Source organism: Sminthopsis crassicaudata, chromosome 4 (genome assembly GCF_048593235.1).
Source record: "Sminthopsis crassicaudata isolate SCR6 chromosome 4, ASM4859323v1, whole genome shotgun sequence".
NCBI lineage: Eukaryota > Metazoa > Chordata > Mammalia > Dasyuromorphia > Dasyuridae > Sminthopsis > Sminthopsis crassicaudata.
In genome coordinates, this window is record NC_133620.1 from 310,950,713 (window position 1) to 310,972,401 (window position 21,689).

Below are 21,689 nucleotides of genomic sequence, written 5' to 3' on the forward strand. Positions count from 1 at the left end.
TCCAGAGGGAGAACTAATCACTACAAATTTAGCAATATTATTTTAAGAACAATTCTGAGTGAATAATTCATTTTGACCATAATAAAATATACAAATAAATTACAAAGGTCCTATGAGGAAAGTCACTATTTGTAGTCACTCTTGTGACTACATGTAAACAATACTTGTTAAATACATGTAAACAAGTGAAAATACCATCATTCCTGTTTACTTGCATTTTGTTTTCTTTCTCATTTTTTCCCATTTTAAGCTGATTTTTCTTCTTCAGCAAGATAATTGTATAAATATGTATACATATATTGGATTTAACATGTATTTAACATGTTTAACATATATTGAATTACTTGCCATGTAAAGGAGGAAGTGAGGGGAATTTAGAACACAAGATTTTGCAAGGGTCAATGCTGAAAAATTATTCATATATATGTTTTGAAAATAAAAGCTCTAATTAGAAAAATAAGAAAAAAACCCCAATATTGATATTGTTATGTACAACATGTAAATGATATGGAAAAATAGGTAAAGAAGAAATACTGCCAAATTCCTTCTATGACACAAATATGGCACTGATACCTAAACTAGGAAGACCAAAACAGAGAAAGAAAATTATAGACCAATTTTCCTAATGAATATTGATGCAAAAATTTTAAATTAAACATTCCAAACAGATTACAGCAACTTATCAGCAGGATAATATGCTATGATCAAGTGGGATTTATACCATGAATGCAAAATTGGTTCAATATCAGGAAAACTATTACCATAATCAACCACATCAATAATGAATAAAACCAACAGAAATCATATGATAATCTCAATAGATGCAGAAAAAGCTTTTGATAAAATATAGCACCCATTCCTATTAAAAAAAAACTAGAGAGCATAGGGATAAAGGAAACTTTCCTTAAAATAATAAGCAGTATCTAAAACCTACAGCAAGCATTATTTGTAATGGAGAGAAGTTGGATGCATTTTCAATAACATCAGGGATGAAACAAGGATGCCCATTATCACCACTATTATTCAGTATTGTACTAGAAATGTTGGCTTTAGCAATAAGAAAAGAACAAGAAATTAAAGAAATTAGAATAGGCAATGAGGAAATAAAACTATTACTATTTGCAGATGACATGATGCTGTACCTAGAAAATCCTAGAAAATCATCCAAAAATCCACTGGAAACAATTTACAGCTTCAGCAAAGTTGCAGGATATAAAATAAATCCACACAGATCATCAGCATTTCTATATATTACTGACAAAACCCATCAGCAAGAGATAGAGAGATTTCATTTAAAATTGTTGTAGACAAAATAAAATAATTGGGGTCTACCTGCCAAGAGAACTCAAGAACTATAGGAACCCAATTACAAAACACTTCTCACACAAATAAAATCAGATATAAACAAATGGAAAAATATAAGTTGTTCATGGCTTGTTCTATAAAATAATGTTTTGGCAGTTTGGTATGGCACTGAACAAGTAAAACAATTTATGCAGAATTTTCATTTTTATAAATTGTTTTACTTATTCAGTGCCATACCAAACTGCCAAAACATTATTTTATAGAACTAGAAAAAATAATAACAAAATTCATCGGGAAGAACAAAAGGTTAAGGAAATAAGGAATTAATGGGAAAAAAATAGAAAGGATTGTGGGTTAGCAGTACCAAACCTAAAATTATGTTATAAGCAGCAGTCATCAAAACCATTTGGCACTGGATAAGAAATAGTGGTGAAGCAGTAGAATAGATTAAATACACATGACACAATAAGCAAGGCCTATAGTAATCTAGTATTTGATAAATCCCAGACTCCAGCTTCTGGAATAAGAACTCACTATTTGACAAAAATTACTGGGAAACTGGAAAATAATATGTCAGAAACTCAGCATAGACCTACATCTCACATCATGTCCCAAAATAAATAAGGTAAAAATGGATACATGATTTATACATAAAAGATGATAACCATAAACAAATTAGGAGAACAAGAGATAATTTACCTACCAGATCTTTGGAGAAGGGAAGAATTTATGACCAAAGAAGGACTAGAAAACATAATTAAAGTTAAAATAGAAAACTTTGATTACATTAAATTAAAAAGGTTTTACACAAACAAAACCAACAGAAACAAGATTAAAAGGAAAGTACAAAACTGGGGAAAATTTTTACAGCCAGTATTTCTAATAAAAATCTTATTTCTAAAATATATAAAGACCTGTGTCAGAATTAAAAGAATACATATTTCCCAATTGATAAATAGTCAAAGAATATCATCAAAGTCAGATGATAAAATTAAAGCCAATTATAGTTATATTTAAAAAATCCTCTACTATTGTTAGAGAAATGCAAATTAAAATAAATCTGAGGCATCACCTCACAACTCTCAGATTAGCTAGAGTGACAGGAAGGGATAATGATAAATGTTAGAGGGGATGTAAGAAAACTTGGACATTAATGCTGTGTTGATGGAGTTGTGAAATGATCCAACCATTCTGGAAAGCAATTTGGAACTATGCCTAAAGGGCTATAAAACTGTGTATACCCTTTTACCTAGCAGTGTTATTACTGGGTCTATATCCCAAGGAAATCATAAAGGAGATAAAAGGACCCCATATGCACAAAAATGTTTGTAGAAGCTCTTTTTGTGGTAGCAAAAAATTGGAAAATGAGTGGATGCCCATCAATTGGAGAATGGCTAAACAAGTTCATGAAGATAATGGAATATTATTGTTCTATATAAAAAAATGATGAACAAGCTGATTATAAAAAGGCCTGGAAAGATTTACATGAACTGATTGATACTGAGCAAAACAAGCAGACCCAAGAATACATTGTACACAATTATAGCAAGAATGTGTGGCTTGGTTTCCTTTTGAAAGGCTTGGTTCTTCTCACTAGTTCAGTTATCCAAAGAAATCCCAATTGACTTAGGACAGAAAATACTTGAATGTAAATCAACACATGCTATGTTCACTTCTTTATTGTTTTGTTATCTCTCCCATGGTTTTTCCCTTTTGCTCTGATTTTTCTTTCCCAACATGCTTCATAAAACAATGTGTATTAAAAATAAATAAAATAAAAGTGGAATTTTAAAATGGAATATGAAATACTGCTTTTCACCTTCATTTGGTATCTTTAGTTAGGATCTATTTGACCACTTCTGGAAAGTTGAAGTAAAATTCTTCTGATGCCCCTTCCAACTCTAACATTCTGTGTATTTCCATGGCTCTAATACCTAGTCCTTGCTAATGTATGATAAAGGGAGGACAAAAGGAGTGATGACAGGAAACTGAAGTTCATTTAAATAATGATTTTCTTTTTTTCTTTTTTCCTAGGGAGGCAATCAGGATTAAATGACTTGTCCAGACTCCTGCTTTGGAGGTTACATTGAATTTAAATCCTCCTGACTCCAGGACTAGTGTTTTATCCATTGAACCACCTAGCTACCCCAAATAATGGCTTTCTAAAGACAGTGCTCTCAATCTAGATATTAACTCAAAGGAATTATGTTAATGTTTCAACCCAGATAGGAAGAGAGAGAAATGATATGGCAGGTTTGTGGATGTTCTATTATTGAGCAGTAAGGAACTTGCGGAATCCTCATATTCTTTTATGTGATTGCTTTTTTTCCTTAAATATAGAATCAATACACAGGAAATTCATTGACTGACTTATTGCCAGCTCTTTTGGGGCTAAAATAATTTGAGAACTATTTCATAGGTTTTTCTAAAAAGTGTCCCTGTGATGATCCAGACCTATAATACTTCTTTGATATTGTACCTTTTAGACCAGTCTCCTATCTCTGATCCCGGTTTGGAGGCATATCAGGGAACAATAATGTCTGTATCAATGAAGTGGAGCTGGAAATTCTGAATTGTTTCTATTTGGTTTTTGATTTTTTTTTCCTTTTTTGTTGTTATTGTTGTTGTGGGTTAAGTGACTTATTCAGAGTTATACAGCAACGAAATATTAAATATCTTAGGTTGAACTCAGGTCTTCTTGACTCCAGGGCTAGTGCTGTATCCACTGTACCACCTAGTTGCCCATTCTTTTGCAAAGTTAGAAAAGCCACCCCAAATGTTCATATAGAGACTATTTGTGTCCGAGTAGTGGCAGAGCATTCCAAGCTTGTGTTAATGTGATCAGCCACAGTCAGACGCAGTGTAATACAACTCTAATTTAGTGATGTCATTTTGGTCCTCTTGGAAAAGGAAAGACAATAACAACAAAAACAACAAAAAAATGTTGGATAGGTTTCCCATCTCCTTATAGTTTCAGCTTGTGAAACAAAATTTGGGCATCAAAGCTTTAAATTCAATCTTACCTCTAACCTTAGGGGGAAAACCAGAGAAATATTTTTCATAATATAATTAGGAAATGTCTCAAATTTGCCTTCTTTTTTACCTCTCTGCCACACCCATGCCCCTTCTATCCCACCTCCCTCAGCAGCTGTTCTTTCCTAATTGGTAATGTATCTTAATAATAAAAGTTCTCAGAAACAGCTGTTGCTGAATACACTAACAAATCTAATAGTTGTTTGTCACTGAGTATTAACTTATTGGTCCTACTGGTAATTAAGGAAAGAGCAAGTTGATAAAAACATAATTAGAGGGAATGTTGGTCAATTAAAGAGAATGACTTCTAGCTCATTTTTAGCTATAGGATGAAAGCTGACCTGATTTAGAACTTCTTCCCTTTCTTTACATGATACTCTGATACCTTTTTGTTAACAATAATAGATTACAGAGGGGAAAATTTGGAAAAATGAATACAAGGGATAATGTTGTAAAAAAAAAAAAACTACTCATGCATATGTACTGTCAAAAATTATAATTATAAAATTAATTACAAAACAATAATAGATTATAAGAATATAGTACTGTAATTTAATTAAGTTTAATTCAACAATGATCAAATACCCAATATATTAATATAATATAATATTATTAATATAATATAATAAACACTAGGGATACAAAGATAAGACAAAATAGTCTCTGAGTTGAGATGCTTTATAATTTAACAGGGAGTTTATAATTAAATTTTTTACATAATTTTCAAGACATTTCTTGTTCATCTCATTTAATCTTCATAATAAATTTCATGTGCAAGTATTATTTTTCTCTATTTTCAGATGTGAAACAAGACTCAGAATAAGTGACTTGCTTACCACTGCAGAGCCAAGGATTCTAGTTCTCTGCCTATTTCCCTAGCCTGCCAAGTGGTTTTGGTCAAGCCACTTAACGATAATGAAAATTTAATACTAGTGTGAACAAGCCTCTTCTATTGGAGGTTCATTTTCCTCACTTTTAAAATTAAAGTCTTGGACTAGGTCTGTGTTTCTAAAATGAATTTGTCTATGGAAACATATCAAGGTGATTTCTATTGTAAGAAACAATAAAACTCAGCCAGAATGATCTGGGGTCAAAAAATGCCTCTGGGATATGAGATTTGAGGAAATAAAGCTTATTACTTTCATACAAAAATGTTACAGATAGTGCTACTTACTTACATTTAAATATTGACTGCCTTTCTTCTTGGGCAAGTAACTTCATTTCTCTTGGCTTCAGTTTCTTTATTTGGAAAATTAAGTTGTTCAACTAGATGATCACTAATTTCCCTTCCTGATTTAAATTCTGGGATTTTATATGTATTTTAAAATTACATATGATGGAATTATGCATGATTTGATATTTAATATTTCAGAGGAAAATATTGGTGGGATAAATATTTTTTTCCAAGTAGCCTCTATCTATATCCTGCCATAAGAAGTAATACAGTTGGGGAAATGCAGGATTAATATATAATATATTAGGTATTGTATTGTAATAAATAATAATAATAAGAAATCTCACAAATTTAACATTATTAACAGGTTAGTTCAATTTCTGACTTGAAATAATTTTTTTTCTACCTTCAAATATTTTTTGTTGGCTATATTCATATGAGTGGGGGAATGAGAATGATAGGCAGCTTTTCTGCTTCCATTCTGTCTCTCTGCTTTATGGCATGGTTTACCCAGATTAGACAGACATTGAGATCATTAATCCTGAATTTGCATGCCCCCTACATCTAGGTATGCTTTGCACTCTGATTCTTAGGAGAGAGCAAGGGCTCATGTATCACGTGTTAAATGAAGAGCCTGCTTGTGCTCCAAGGACAGGAATTCCAAACCTATCATGTGAGTTTTCTGCATTTGGAAAAAATCATCATGGATCACACTCCCTTCCATATATGTTTTTCCTGGCAACACCCAAAAAAAAGTGTGGGTGAGGATAATAGTCTTTATTGTTGGGCAACAGGTCTTCCAAATATGGAAAAGGGTTGGACCAAAGAATTAGTGAGCCTATAAAAGCAGAGAGATGAACAATTTCTTGGTAGCTATCAAGGAGGGTTGAGGTAAGTAAAATGATTTGCTTGCATGTATCTCTCCTTTTTAAGTTGCTAGGGATGTCACTAACTCAAGTGTGTCATTTTCTTCTTAGTAGAGGCATACATTGTAGGATTAGGAATGGCCTTGGATTTTCACAGAATCAGCTAAGTGTACTGTTTTTTATTCCTCCTATTTTTATCTAGACCTACAATACCTTTAGATAGAAGAAAAAGATAAATTCAAGAAAAGTATCTGTACTCTTTTTTTTTTAATGTTTCCTTTCCTTCGCTAAATTTCCCCTTAAAAATATCCTTATCAGGGCAAAGTCTTATAGATTCATCCCAATTTCTCAGACTTGTCTCTTTATGGCCACATATCCTTATACCCATCTACTCAGAAGATTTGACAAACAAAATTATGAAGTTGGCAGTTTTTCTTAGGTTTCCTTCAAGCTATTGATACCCAACATCAGGTATCTAGAACATTCCTTAAATTACCCCCTGCTGTCACCTGTTTGTCCAGGACAATATCTATCTCTGGACCTCTACCTTCCTCTCAACAAAACTTATCTAAAGTATATTTATTTTTATAGGGGCCTGCTTTCATTTTTTGTTTTTCCTGATAAATTCATACTAGGTTTTTAATACCTAAAGATCTTTTCATGAATTATTTCTTCTTTTGTAAGAGAACAATGCTTAACCAAGCAAATGAACCTGTAATTGTAGAATTTCAGGTGTGTGTGTGTGTGTGTGTGTGTGTGTGTGTGTGAAAATTTAGACTGTCCATTGGTCTTCAACTCATACCACACAGGTAGATTCCTACCCATAAAGACTAGATAGGACCCTTTCTCCATCCTGCCTAGTAGGCAATTAGTATCTGTAGAAACCTGGGAAGATTACTTAACTTTTCTCATTCTTAGTTGCCTCCTGTAAAATGGATAATACTTGTAACAACTGTTGGTAACTATTGTAAAATAATGAGGTAATATGTGTAAAGGACTTTGTAAATCTTAAATCTCAACATAAATGTTAGCAATGCTGTTAATTGTCCAGAGCATCTTAGGTTACCCACCCAATACTGTTTCATGATGACCCAGAGTTTCATGCTGCCATCTTCTTATGCCTTAATTCACTTAAAAAAAACCCTCCCAACCTATAGCTCCCTTCCTCAAAGCCAGATTTATGGTGATTTGCAAGCTTTCACTTAGTAAATGTAACTTATTTATGTTAATAAGAGCTGGCATAATTTTCTAGGAAATGTGTTGCTTTTAAAAAATATTTTCTTCAGATAGCATCACATCTTTTTATTTCAGTCTAGAGGAATGGGAATTTCAAGTTGGATAGAAGGAAGGGAGTGATATTGTCATAGAAAATTGGTAAGAGGGCTGTTTAGGGCACATGGGTTTTTATCGTAGCTCAAATTATTATGTGTGTTGGGCAGAACCTGCTTATACCTCCCATAACCCTGTGAATTCAGCATTCCCCCTTCAGTTTGATCAACAAGTATTTCTAAGCATTTTATTTGCCAAGAACTGATTAACTAGGAAAACTATTTCTTTGATATTTCTGAATTTTCTCTTTGGTTTATCTATTCAAGGTCACATATTTCCACCAGTTCTCTTCTTGTTGTTGGCATAATTATAAGGTAAGAATTCTGACCATAATATATTATAGATTCTTGAGCTAGTCTAAAACTCTCATTGACTCAGAAAGTGACAGAGCTCTTTCTTGCTTAGAGCAAGTTGCTCAATATGACTGTGAGCAAGTTTTCTCATTTGATGTTTTGGTTCTTTCATTTTCATTTAATAATGATCTTCTCTGGCCTTAGACTGATCTTTGAATAGGTAGTACAGTCAATTTCTGTCTCTATACTTGAAGCATTTCAATTTTGGTAGGACTTATTAGAATTTGTACTTTGCTAGTATGAACTTTGGTATGTCCAGGGATTGGCAGTGTCCACCAAATCTAATTGATTATGTGGAAACTATGGAAAGCATTAAGTTAAGTAGCTCTTCTAGGATTAGGGTCCTAAAAGAGTTAACTGTCTCTGCCTCAGAATCCTTAAACCTACTCTGATGCACAGAGTAATTATTATAATCTTTAAATTTCAGATAGTGGTGAAATTAGCTTACCTGAACTTGGAGGGATTCTTGCTAACAATAGAATTGTTTTGATTCTGGAGTTCCCAGTTTTGGATTGTGAAGGCTGTGAAATTCAGGCATTTAACTTTGCCAGAGCAAAAGAATAGTGCTTCCCACTTTTAAGATTGTCAGTACAGCTGATAGAGAGAAGGAGCACCATGAAGCACCATCTTCCTGGTGGGACTCAGCTCCATACATAATCCTGTTGATATTGATTGCTTTTAGTTGGCACCATGAGTAGTGATGCTGAGATGGAAGTATTTGGCACAGCTGCTCCTTTTCTCCGCAAGTCAGAAAAGGAGCGGATAGAAGCTCAAAACCAGCCATTTGATGCTAAAACCTACTGCTTTGTGGTTGATGCAAAGGAAGAATATGCTAAAGGGAGAATCAAGAGTTCTCAAGATGGGAAGGTCATGGTGGAAACTGAAGATAACAGGGTAAGCCCTAATTTATTACATCCTCATGACACACTTGTCAGGTTGCCATTATTTTCAATTAACAAAAGAGAAAACTGAGGTCCAAAAAAGTAAGTGATATGGTTGTAAAATTATTCTTCAGCTCACCAGATTGTTGCAAGGAAAGCATCCTGTAAATTTTATGGTGCTATACAAATGTGAGTTATTATTATTCACTTATAATCCTCCTGCACACATTCTTCAGCTTCTTTCAAGGAAGTGAAACTTAGTATGGTTTGTTGTATAAGCTTGCTGAAGGGGACCAGACAGCTGCTTTTAAAGTATATAGGGCCATTCAAGGAATTATGCTGATGGTTCTGGCCTAAATCATACACATCAAGGAACAGTCCCCTTTCTACTCTGGGTTCTGTCCTAGGAATGCCAAGGGATAAGGAATATAATATCTTTTCTGTGAAGGCAGAAAAGCACAGATCAGCCGAGTTAGATGGTAATTTAGGTGATTGCTATGGAAACAAAAGAGCCATGTGGTGTAGTAGAAAAAGAACTGGCTCTGAAATAAGAAAGTATCAGTTCAAATCAAAGCTTTTAATGCTGGGGTTTCAGTTTCTTCATCTGTAAAATGATGATTTCTGATGTTTCTTCTAGCTTGAGATTTATGATCCTGTGAATTTCCACTTCAACTATTCTATCTCATCTCAGTTTTCCAGTGCTTCTATCCTCTGGAGTTCCAAAGGTTTTAATTTTACAACATTGGGTCCTAGTTGGCCATCCTTTCAGAGTTCCCAAAATGTTGACTAATAATCCCCAATTTTCTTTCTTACTGCAGGCATTGGTGGTTAAACAAGAAGATGTGTATTCAATGAATCCACCCAAGTTTGATAAGATTGAAGACATGGCAATGCTGACACATCTGAATGAGCCAGCTGTCCTATATAACCTTAAGGATCGTTATACTTCCTGGATGATCTATGTAAATAACTTTTTGGTCACTTCTGGGAGAGTACATGAAAGACCATGGGCTATGATTTAGAAAAGGGAATAATATATGCGCGTTTAGATGGCTTTTAAAAGATATACTCAAATGAAAATAGAGAAAAGGGGGAAAAGTATGGGTGGTAAAAAAAAAAAAAAGGCGAGAGGAAGGTTACAATGAGAGAGATTAAAGAGAATTGAAGAAGAAAAAGAAAGAAGTAGATGAAGGAAATATATCTTCTCATTAAGCTTGGTAAAGGCAGTCAGATCCATTACTTAAGACCATTCCAACCTCTGCTTGGCTTTGTAAATAGTTTTGTGCCTTCTGGCTTCATATAATTGGGTCTAATGAGTCAAAACTGTTACTGATTGACAAATAAGACTGAGTTCCCAGTGGGCAAGGACATCTTTGGGTGCTATTACTGTTGTTGAATTGTTTCTTAAATTGGGACCAACAAAGACTGCCTTATTGGAGACTTGCTTACAGTGTTGACTCATTAGTACTTTAAACATTACTTTAATAATTTCAAAAAGAATGATTCATTAGGAAAAAATTTCTTCACCAATGAAGATCACACTTCTATTAACCATAGGCAATCTGATTGGTTATAAGATTGTCCAAATTTTGTTAGGATGGTTCTCAGATACAGTCTATCACAAAGCCTATATCCAGAACCTTTCCAACTAATTATATAGTTACCAGAGCTTATACTGCACTCACATAGCATTCAGGGACCCAGGCTAATTTCCATGCCACGAAAATAGATAAAGAGGGGTTTTAGTAAAGGTTTTAGACAATATTATGAAAAATGATGGGAAATGATGTTATTTTTTTCTATAATAAAGGAAAAAAAAGACTAGCTTAGTGATTTAAAGTTTTAGTCATAGTTCCTAGAACCTTGAAATTTTCATTTCAAAGAGTTATATTAGTTATAAATGCAAAACTCAGATTTTTCTTGTTTGGAAAATATTAAAATTTACTAGAAATGCTGTCCCTTTTACTCAAGAATCTAGACCCTGTTTATAAATAGCTAAAGTTTATTTGTCACTATTATTTATTTATTTTCATAAGGGATCAGTAGAACAAAGGAATTAGCCTTGGAATTTGCCTCCTTTGCCTCTCTTCATAAGTCTAAATAATGCTCTAAGAAAACTCTATATTTCATTGAGGCCAGGAAGAAGAAAGCTGTTTCGCTATAGCTAGTAAAGAATAAGTTAGTATTTGGGCTCCATCAAATTGGGAAAGTCACACTCTGCAACAAGATTAATTTTGCTTCTCTTTTTTTTTTTTTTTTTTTTTTTTTTGGAGAGTTATTCGAAACTCAAAACATGTATAAGGACTTTGGTTTTTAAAGAAAATGAACTCTAGAAATCCTGTTTATATTGTAATTTTTGTTTGTCTTCTTTCAGACTTATTCTGGCCTCTTCTGTGTCACTGTCAACCCTTACAAGTGGCTACCAGTATATAACCCAGAAGTGGTGAATGCTTACCGAGGCAAAAAGCGCCAAGAGGCTCCTCCCCACATCTTCTCCATCTCTGACAATGCCTATCAGTTCATGTTGACTGGTATGTTTCATTTAAGGAAAACAGAGCAGAATATCTTCTGCTAAAGCCACTCCAGTGAATAGAGCTATCAATTTTTATCTTCTTTTTTGACCCCACCCTCTAATTATCCTGGATAGTGAAGAATGTAGTGCTGGAAAGACTATCAATATCGAGTGAAAAAGAATATAGTCAGGGCCCTGGGTTGTAGAATTGCCTTTTTAAATAGCTAACTATATGATCTAGAGGATATCACTTCCTATTTTGGGGTCTTGATTTCCCCTTTATGTAAAATAGAAGAAGGAAAGTAGCTCTAATGATCTCTAAGGTCTGTAGTGTAATAGAAGATATATTGGACTTAAAATTTGGGATATAGTTTCAAATCTTGGCCCTGCCCTTTGTTTCTGTGTGACCTTGACAAGTCATGCCAGCGTCAGTTTCCTTTTCCATTAAAAGATATTTTGTATATGTTTACATATGTATGTCTTCTCCAATAGAATGTTTTGACTTTATATCCTCAGTGCCAAACATATTTAAGTGATATGGTGATTGTTCTATAAGATATGGTGATTGAAGCCTGGAATTAGGAGCCTGGGCTCCTAAAGCAAGAATTTTAGACTAATTTCCTTTAACTTTCTTAAATACAAAATTGACTCATAGAGCCAGCAATTGGCATATCAATGGGTTCTGTTAAAATTTTATGATAACATGACCATTAAAATTTCAACTAATGTACCAGATATTACAATGTGATTGGATGGGAGTCCTGTAACACAGAACTAAAGAAATTAAAAGTTGGCAGGTGAATGCATTAGAATAGTAACAGTACCAGCAAGATGTAAAGTAAAGAAAACGAAAGGTAATGGCTCTTTTGGCAGCATTTGGTAATGGTTCCGATGTTTTCCTTTGACAGATCGGGAAAACCAGTCTATTCTAATCACGTAAGTAGCAAAACCATTGCTAATTTCGGTGGTCATGGCTCTCCCTTTTATTTTAGAAAGCAAATGTGTTCTTTACTATGGTCTGTTCACTTTTTTTAAAATTGTGGAATGGGTGGAAGGGAGAACTTTCATGTGCATGTGTATATCTGTGCACATGTGTGAAAGTGAAAGTGGGGCATAGGTGAGGTGACAAATGAGCCTTAAGAAAGCTATACTAAGTTGCACTTTATTTCCCACACTGGTGTTTACTTTGAATTTGGGATTCAGCAGGCCAGGTATGAACATGATAAAGAGAGGCTTAAACAGTTGGTTTCTTTGGGATGCTAAAAAAAGAAGAGAGGACATAGCATCTTTTGTTGAAGCCATTCTAATGAACAGATCTATCAATTTTATTTTATTTTTACTGGATAGTGGAGAATCTGGTGCTGGAAAGACTGTCAATACCAAGAGGGTTATCCAGTACTTTGCAACAATTGCTGCTACTGGAGACCTTGCCAAGAAAAAGGAAGGCCAGATGAAGGTAGGATGAGAATGAACAATGAAATCTGAATCTAAGTTGCCATAATTTTACTTTTGTGAAAAGTGTTAACACTTTACTTCTTCCCTATTATCAATCATATTCTCCTCATTGAAAATGTATTTAAGTTTCAGTTTGAAAGACTTTTCAAAAAATCTTTTGAAAAAGTTTGAGAAACTTTTATGTGACAAAAAGAGAAGAAAAAAACTTGTCTTAGAACAAAAATGAGAATCTCTTAAGAGGCAGCTTGATACAGTGCAAGGAACATTGGTCCTGGAGTTGGAGAATTTCAGTTCAAATTCCATCTCTCATGTTTAATTATAGCTTTTTATTTACAAAACATATTCATGGGTAATTTTTAACATTGACCCTTGCAAAACCAACTTTTTCTCTCCTTCCCCTCACCCCCTCCTCTAGATGGCAGGTAGTCCAATACATGTTAAATATGTTAAAGTATATGTTAAATCCTATGTGTACACATTTATACAGTTATCTTGTTGTACAAGAAAAATCGGATTTAGAAAAAAAGGAAAAAAAAAAAAACAACTTGAAACAGAAAGAGTGGGAATGCTATGTTGTAGTCCACACTCATTTCCCATAGTTCTCTCTCTGGGTGTAGCTGGGGTTAAATTGGATGGTCTCTGAGGTCCCTCAGAGATCTACATGATTGTAAGATTTAGAGCTAGAAGGAATCTTAGAATCATATAGTATAACTTACTTGACAAATGAAAGAAACTGAGATCATTGGAGAAGTGACCTTCACATTTTGACATGTGGGAGTATTAGAATTTGAATTTAGATCTTCTGACTCAATATTTAGAACTATTCTGTCAATTTCTTTTTATTATTTGAATTTATAACTAACAACCTTTAATTCTTAGGGCTATAAAGCAGTGCAGTGGACATTGTACTGAATTTGAAATCAGAGGCCCTGGCTTCAAATTCTAGCTTTGTCGATTACTTTTTGATCCTGAGTAATTCACCTATATAATATTAGTTTCTTTATATATAAAATAAAAAGTTTAGACTCAATTACCTTCAATGCTATGACCCCGTGAAAGGCTTAGGGAAAAAAAAGTCCAGTGCATAGCGATAACTCTGAGAAGTGATCATTTGGTGAAAATCACTTGGATAGGCAGTTGTGAATTGAAATGACACCTTTAACTAATATTACAAGAGAACAATTTCATAAATATGACAAAAGGCAAAATCATCTTAAGGGCAATATCTTACATATTTATTTGAGTTTCAAATTGAGAAACAAGTCGAGAAGTTACCTATCTAAGGAGTTAAAGGAATTTTCTAGGTTAGTGTAATATGTGGTTATCACAAATAACCAGCTACATGCTCATTTTGTTTGTGAAGGTTTTATTTTTTTATTTTTTGAGGCAATCAGGGTTAAATGACTTGCCCAGAGTCACACAGCTAGTAAAAGTTTGAGGTCAGCTCCTTCTGACTTCAGGAAATTTGTGAAGTTTTTTGCCTTAGGAAATGAAGAAATCATCCCCTTCTTATTCTATTTATTTATTTATAAATTTTGATTCTAGGGGACACTTGAAGACCAGATTATTAGTGCCAACCCTCTGCTGGAAGCCTTCGGGAATGCCAAGACTGTGAGGAATGACAACTCATCTCGTTTTGTAAGTCAGATTAGAATGATGATTGGATTTTCAATGTAATCTCCCAAAATCAAGAGAAAGCAAGAGAGGGATTATGGGACAAAAAGAAGGATTTCCTGGAGAACAAAGTTGCCACCATCTTCATTCCCAAGCAAAGATACTACACTTTTTTCTTTTTTGGCTTTTGTAAACCCATGAGCTAGTATAGTATGCTATTAAGCACATAGTAAGTGCTTAATAAATGTTTGTTGAATTGGATTATATTGAATGAGGGAAGAAGGTGAAAGGGAGAATAGGAAGGTCATATACTGTCAATCTAAAAAAAAAGAAAAAGTTTTTGAATAATAAATTTATATTTATTTTTTCAAGTAGACCTCATGGGAAATGTTAACACTCTTTACACTCAGTCTGACTTGGGAATAATATTTATGGCCAACTATGGTTTCTTCTTGTCCTCATAGGGCAAGTTCATCCGAATTCACTTTGGAACCACAGGAAAGCTTGCCTCTGCAGATATTGAGACCTGTAAGTAAATAATTAAGATCAGTTTATTGCTTACACTAACCAGAGGCAGTTTGACAAATAAATATGTATTTGTGTTCTAGATCTGCTAGAGAAGTCAAGAGTTACCTTCCAGTTAAAGGCTGAAAGAAGCTATCATATCTTCTACCAGATTCTTTCAAATAAGAAGCCTGAGCTCATTGGTAAGAAAGATCTTTTACTTCAATGACAAATAAACCAATATTTCTGGTTCTTAGACATTTCAGTCTTTTTTTATCAAGTCAGTCAAATTGGTTTGCCTATAGACATATATATATATATTGAAAGTCAGTGGATTATAAGATTATAGAATAAGATGAGGGAAGAGATTGCTCAGGGGACAAGTGATTTGTTCAAATCTACACAGAACTAGGTTTGGAACTTAAGTTTTTAGACTTCCAATTCTTTGCTCTTCTCATTGCATCAAAATGGAGGCCAGTCCCTTTTGGTAAACTGTTCTGGAATATGTTGACACAGACAAACCTTTAAGAAAATAATTTTTCAAAAATCTCCCATCACTTAATGGCAATGGGGGCTATAGTAAGGGGATAGGGTCAGTGTACTTTGTCACATAATGAAGAAAGTATCTCATATATATATATATATATATATATATATATATATATATGATACTTATATGTATATACATATATATGATACTTATATATATATGATACATATATATATGTATACATCTATAGATATATAAAATTTAAACTACAAGCCCTTTACTTTAAACAAAGCTTGCCTACTATGCAGAAACAATTTTTTTGTCCTTTAGCGCCATCTTGTGTCCTCATACACAATTTACTAATGTGGAAAAAAAATTGGTCACTGATGCGCACTATGTGGAAATCCACTAGTACATTTTTAGTGGAGAAAGATTAAATGGTGGTTTTAACTCCAGACAGTTTCATTTTAAAATAACACACTTCACTGGATCAATGAAGAAGCATTCAAATGGTCCGAGACATCTCAAGAATTCAAATTCCCTCACTGGCTAAGTCCAAAAAAAAGTATTTCTTATTCTGTCTTTTGAGTCCATCACTGGAACTGCGACTTAATAGTATTTTATTATAGTTCTAAAGTCATTCAGCATTGTTTAACAATAGCAATGGTACTGTCATAATATAAATTGTCTTCCTGGCTCTGTTCACTTTCCCAGTTATCTCTAAGACATTTCATTTTGTTATATCTTATGCAAAAATTTCCCATTACATTCACAAACTATAATGTATTTAGTCATTTTTTTCAATAGGTAAGCACTTATTTAATTTCTAGGTTTTTTGCTATTACAAAAAACCTGCTACAAATATATATATATATATATATATTTTTTTTTTTTTTTTCTATATATGAGTCCCTTTCTTCTTTCTTTGGGTTATGAGACTCAGAGCAGTATCCTTGATGATTTTATGGCATAGCTCAGAATTTGCTTTCCCTAATGACTGAACTAATTCACAGATTTATCAATAGTGCATTAGTGTGCCCTTTTAGTGAAGACTCTCCTGTTTGTCTGTATTTCCCTACAAATTTCTTTTTGTTCACTTGAGTGCAGTTTTCAAAATGTTTCAATGGCTCTTTCCCATCTTACTTTTTCTTTCTTTCAGGTAAGAGTGAGTTTCCTTTGATATCTGTTTTCCCCACTCCTTCCTCCATTCTTGTATATACTCTTTTTCATATTTACTTTGATTATAAGAAATAGCTAGCTTTAGCTCCTTCTTCCTCCTTTATATATCAATATATCCCTCCTTTTGTCTTCCCTTCTATTTACTTTCTTCAAATCCTCAGAATAGAACCAATCTATTTCCAGGTCCTCCTTTTTTTATTTAATTCTATCAATATACTATGAAGATATTACAGTTCTGAAGCAACACTTGTTTTTTCTCACTTATTGGAATTCAGTGTCTTCCATTTGCTGAAATAATTTACCTTTCTAGATTTGCCTTGATTTGCATTTGTATTTCCAAGTTTGTGTAAGAGCTTTAGTTTTTTCATCAGAAGTGCTTGAAAGACCACTATTCAAGTAAGGTCTATTTCTCAACCTGTAAAATTATACTAAACTTTTTAAGAAATTGAATCTTGATTTTTTTTTTGCCTTTTGAAATATTGTATCTAAAGATCTCTATATTTTAGGAGAAATTGTTGGATCTTGTGTTCTACTCATTGTGGTACTTTGGTACTTCATTTGCTTCTTTTTGTGTGTTTTACTATTCTATCTTTGACATAGGAGCTCTGGGCTTTGGCTATGAAGTTCTTAAGACTTTTTTTTTCTTTATTCTTTCCTTTCCTTTTTTTTTTTTAAAGGAGGCAATCAGTAGATCTTTGATATTTTCATTTTGATCTTTGGTTCTGATAGATTTGGGTAGTAAAGTAGATACTTTAAGCTTTTTTGAAATATAATGTTCTGAATTTTTTTATCATGGTTTCAAAAATGAAATGATTATTTTTTTATAAAAAAGCAAGCTTTTATTAAATTTTTACTATATGTCACATTCTGTGTCATATTCAAAGGCAAAATCATTCTTATTTATTAATATTACTTATAGCTTTTTATTTACAAAACATATGCATGGGTAATTTTTCAACACTGACCCTTACAAAACCTTCTGTTCCAGCTTTTCCCCTCCTTCCCTCTACCCCTTCTCCTAGATGGCAGGTAATCCAATGCATATTAAATATGTTTAAATATATTTTAAATCCAATATATGTATACATATTTATACAATTATTTTGATATACAAGAAAAATCAGACCTAGAAAGAAAGAAAAAAATCTGAGAAGGAAAACAAGAATGTAAGCAAACAATAACAGAAAGAGTGGAAATGTTATGTTGTGGTTCACACTCATTTCCCATAGTTCTTACTCTTGGTGTAGCTGATTCTCTTTCTTGGTGAACAATTGGAATTGGTTTGAATCCTCTCATTGTTGAAGAGAGCCACATCTATCAGAGTTAATTATCATATAATCTTGTTATTGCCGGGTATAAAGATCTCCTGAAAAATGAAATGATTCTTAAATTATCCCTCTTTGGCCTGTTTTCCAGGTCAGTTATGTTTTATTTACCTCCCTGGATCTTTCTCAGTGGTCTTGCTATTCTAGATGTCACTGAACACAGAGCCTTCCAGTGTACATATGCCTCTGGCCAGTTGTAGAGGCTAACAGTTTGTCTACTGTGGCATTGATTTTGATGATGGCCTCCTTTTGAATTGTTTATGGGCTTATGACTTGACTTTTCATGCAGTTCTGAGGAAGAAGAAGCTATTTATTATAGTTTCTCATTCTATTTCTTGATTATTATTTCATCTAGACCAGATTTTAACTTTTTTTGCTGGAGTACATGTATGTGATAACTGGGTGGCCTAATCTCTTGTTTGTGAATTCATCTTGCACCTAAACTTCCATAAATTTTCAGGGAATTCCTACATTTTTTTTTCTGTGACCAGAATCTATTTACTGCCAGATGAGTGTTTAAAAACTGTACTGACTGGGATATTTTCCATCCTTTAGCTCTTCCGTCTTTAACCCCCAATTTTTATTTCTTTCTATGTGTTATTTAAAATTTTTATAAATAGATCTTATTTGGACAGTAGAAGTAATATAGTCTAACTCTCTCGTTTTTCAAAATAGGAAACTGAGGCCCAGATAGATAAAGATAGTTTTGTCAGTAATGGAACCAGAATTTAAATATTCTGGATTTAAGGCTTATGACACAACACAATAAAATTTATATGAATATCACCTACAGAATCCATGATGAATTTGGTACCCCAGGTCAGCAGATACTTTATGATAGCTGGTTGATGTATATCTTATCTCAAAACTGGAGATACAGTACTATTGGAAGCTAAAATAGATTTCCAGAAGATTCAATGGCAGACTATTCCGGAATAGAGCTCTATTTTCCCCCTACATGATTATACATGCTATTATTTCTTAGTTGAGAAATGTCAGTTTTCATTCAGATTTTCTTGGGCTTTGGTCTCAACGATGGCATATAAAGACAAAAATCAAGATTCTTTTTAAAAGCTTTTACCTAAGTGATATGTGCTGAAGGGTCACAAAGTAACCTAGTAAACTCCAAGGAGTTTAATTTCTCACTGTAAAGGATTTCACTTCTCAGATTTAGATTTGTTTCTAAGAGGAGGCATTCCAGTTCTAGAGCAAAATATAATGTTTAAAATTCATGGTATGGAAACTGTTCTTTCTTCTATTTGATCATTTTTTAAAATGCCTATTTTATTTTAGAGTTGCTGCTTATTACAACCAATCCTTATGATTACCCATTCATTAGCCAAGGTGAAATCTTGGTGGCAAGCATTGATGATACAGAAGAGTTGATAGCTACAGATGTAAGTAGATTGGAACAAATGCAGAAGATTTTTTAATTAGATTTTTTATTTTTAATATTTCAATAGTATTTTATTTTTCCAATTACATGTAAAGATACTTTTTACCATTCGTTTTTTTTTTAATTTTGCATTTCAACTTTTTCTCTCTCTCCCTCCCTTATCTCCCCTTTTCCTAAGACAGCAAGCAATCTGATTCAGGTTATACATATACAATTATTTAAAATATTTCCAGCTTAGTTATGTTGTGAAAGAAAAAAATCATAACAAAAGGGGAAAACCATGAGAAAGAAAAAGGCAAACAAACAAAAAAGTGAAAATAGCTTGCTTCAAAGTGCCTTCAGTCTCTATAGTTCTCTCTGAATGCAGAAGGTATTTTCTTTTCCAAATCTATTAGAATTGCCTTGGATCATTGTATTGCTGAGAAGGATTATAGCTTATCATCGCATACTCTTGATGTTATTGTGTCCAATGTCCCCTTGGTTCTGTTCATATTACTCAGCATCAATTCATGTCTTTCCAGACTTTTCTAAAATCAGCCTGATGCAGAAGATTATTTACTTAACATTCAGATCAACTTATTTGCTGTTCTTTAAATTCTAGAGTGCCATTGACATCCTGGGCTTTAGTCCAGATGAAAAATCAGGAATCTACAAGCTGACAGGGGCTGTGATGCATTATGGGACCATGAAGTTCAAGCAGAAACAGCGAGAAGAACAGGCAGAGCCAGATGGCACTGAAGGTAAAAATCTTGACAATCAACTATAGCCCAGGCAGGAATTCTATTGTAATTATTCTCTAAGTCATTTTTGTGGAAATAACCTGAAAGTTTTCCTTTGGAAGCTGCTGCCTTAACTTTGGGAGTTCCAGTGCCCTCATTTTAACATAAGGAGACCAAAGCATAAAGAACTTAAACAACTAGCCAAAAGCTGGGTGCCGTTTTCATTTTCCTTAGTTCAAATCTGGTCTCAGACACTTATTTACTGTGTGACCCTACTCAAGTCACTTAACCCTGTTTCCTGTCTCAGTTTCTTCATCTGTAAAAATGAGCTGGAGAAAGAAATAGAAAATCATTTCAGTATATTTGCCAAGAAAACCCAAATGTGGTAATAAAGAATAAGACATGACCGAAAAACAACTGAACAACAATTATGACAAAGTCACACAGATTTAGAGGGGCAAAGCAGGGATTTGAACCCAAATCTGACACTCTTACCCCTTACCATATTTGCAAAGGTGGAGAGTTTAGAGATATTGTTACTCACATTTATTAAATTATTAGAATGCTTCTGTTTAATTTCAGTGCCATTAATGTTTGGAGTCACTCTAGATTTAAATCTTTCTTTCTCAAAAGATGTAACATGTTTCCTGAGAGGCAAAAAATCTCCTTCTAAAGATTTTATTCTTTCATTACTGATAACTTTCCTTCTCTGTAGGTCATTGTTGGCCTATGGTTTGAATTCTCCAAGGCGATGTCAGTTTTGTATACTTGATAATATAGATAGTGTTTTTTGTTCAGTGACTTCTCTGTGTTCAGAGAGACTCATTACCAAAATATGGCAATTGACTTTTTTTTTCAACATAATTAATAAAACCATCTAACTAGTGTCTAAAGCATCTGGGAATATTAGTGGAGGGAGTTCCCTATATTGACATAGTCAGTATTCTTTTGAAAGAGCAAATAGAAGAGGTGAAAACTACTGAGGGGAGGGAAAACTATGCATTTGAAAATAGCATCTGAGAATATTTTAATAATGTACTATGTGGCTTTTTCATTTAATTTAACCTCATGTGATCTCATATGTAATTTGTCTTTCTCTTTCTGCCAGTGGCTGACAAAACAGCATATCTGATGGGCCTGAACTCATCTGATCTGCTGAAAGCCTTGTGCTTCCCCAGGGTGAAAGTTGGAAATGAATATGTTACCAAAGGTCAAACTGTAGACCAGGTAAATTACTATCTCAGAGTCAATAAGTAATGCTTAATACTGGACAACAATTGGTTTTAACTTAAACAACTGTTTGTTTTTCTTCCTAGGTGCACCATGCTGTAAATGCTCTTTCCAAATCAGTGTATGAAAAATTATTCTTGTGGATGGTAACACGTATCAACCAGCAATTAGACACTAAATTGCCAAGACAACATTTCATTGGTGTCTTAGATATTGCAGGCTTTGAAATATTTGAGGTTAGTCATGTTCTTTTCTAATAGCAAATTTGCCTGTGACTTTGGTTCTAGGAGCTTTGGTGTTTTTGACATTGCAGTCACTTTAAAA

The 21,689-nt window shown here is 33.4% G+C and overlaps 1 protein-coding gene and 1 long non-coding RNA gene across 2 annotated transcripts in view; one reads left to right on the forward strand and one right to left on the reverse strand.

Annotated features, from left to right (window-relative positions):
• Positions 1-7,970: 7,970 nt before the first annotated feature.
• Positions 7,971-21,689, forward strand: part of LOC141566915 (myosin-3-like) — a 35,212-nt gene continuing 21,493 nt past the window's right edge. Inside the window, 13 exon segments of the mRNA XM_074312060.1 lie at positions 7,971-8,021; positions 8,743-8,954; positions 9,760-9,903; positions 11,316-11,472; positions 12,362-12,389; positions 12,801-12,909; positions 14,454-14,546; positions 14,987-15,050; positions 15,131-15,229; positions 19,314-19,417; positions 20,018-20,156; positions 21,244-21,362; positions 21,452-21,601. Coding sequence (XP_074168161.1) covers positions 8,751-8,954; positions 9,760-9,903; positions 11,316-11,472; positions 12,362-12,389; positions 12,801-12,909; positions 14,454-14,546; positions 14,987-15,050; positions 15,131-15,229; positions 19,314-19,417; positions 20,018-20,156; positions 21,244-21,362; positions 21,452-21,601 — 1,410 coding nt within the window. The 5' untranslated portion in view covers positions 7,971-8,021; positions 8,743-8,750.
• The window catches only part of LOC141566917 (uncharacterized), a 39,978-nt gene continuing 33,222 nt past the window's right edge, over positions 14,934-21,689 (reverse strand). The window contains exons 2-3 of the long non-coding RNA XR_012489402.1: positions 17,932-18,061; positions 14,934-15,048 (exon numbers count right to left, since the gene is read on the reverse strand). This is a non-coding gene — a long non-coding RNA (uncharacterized LOC141566917). The remainder of the gene's footprint in view (positions 15,049-17,931; positions 18,062-21,689) is intronic.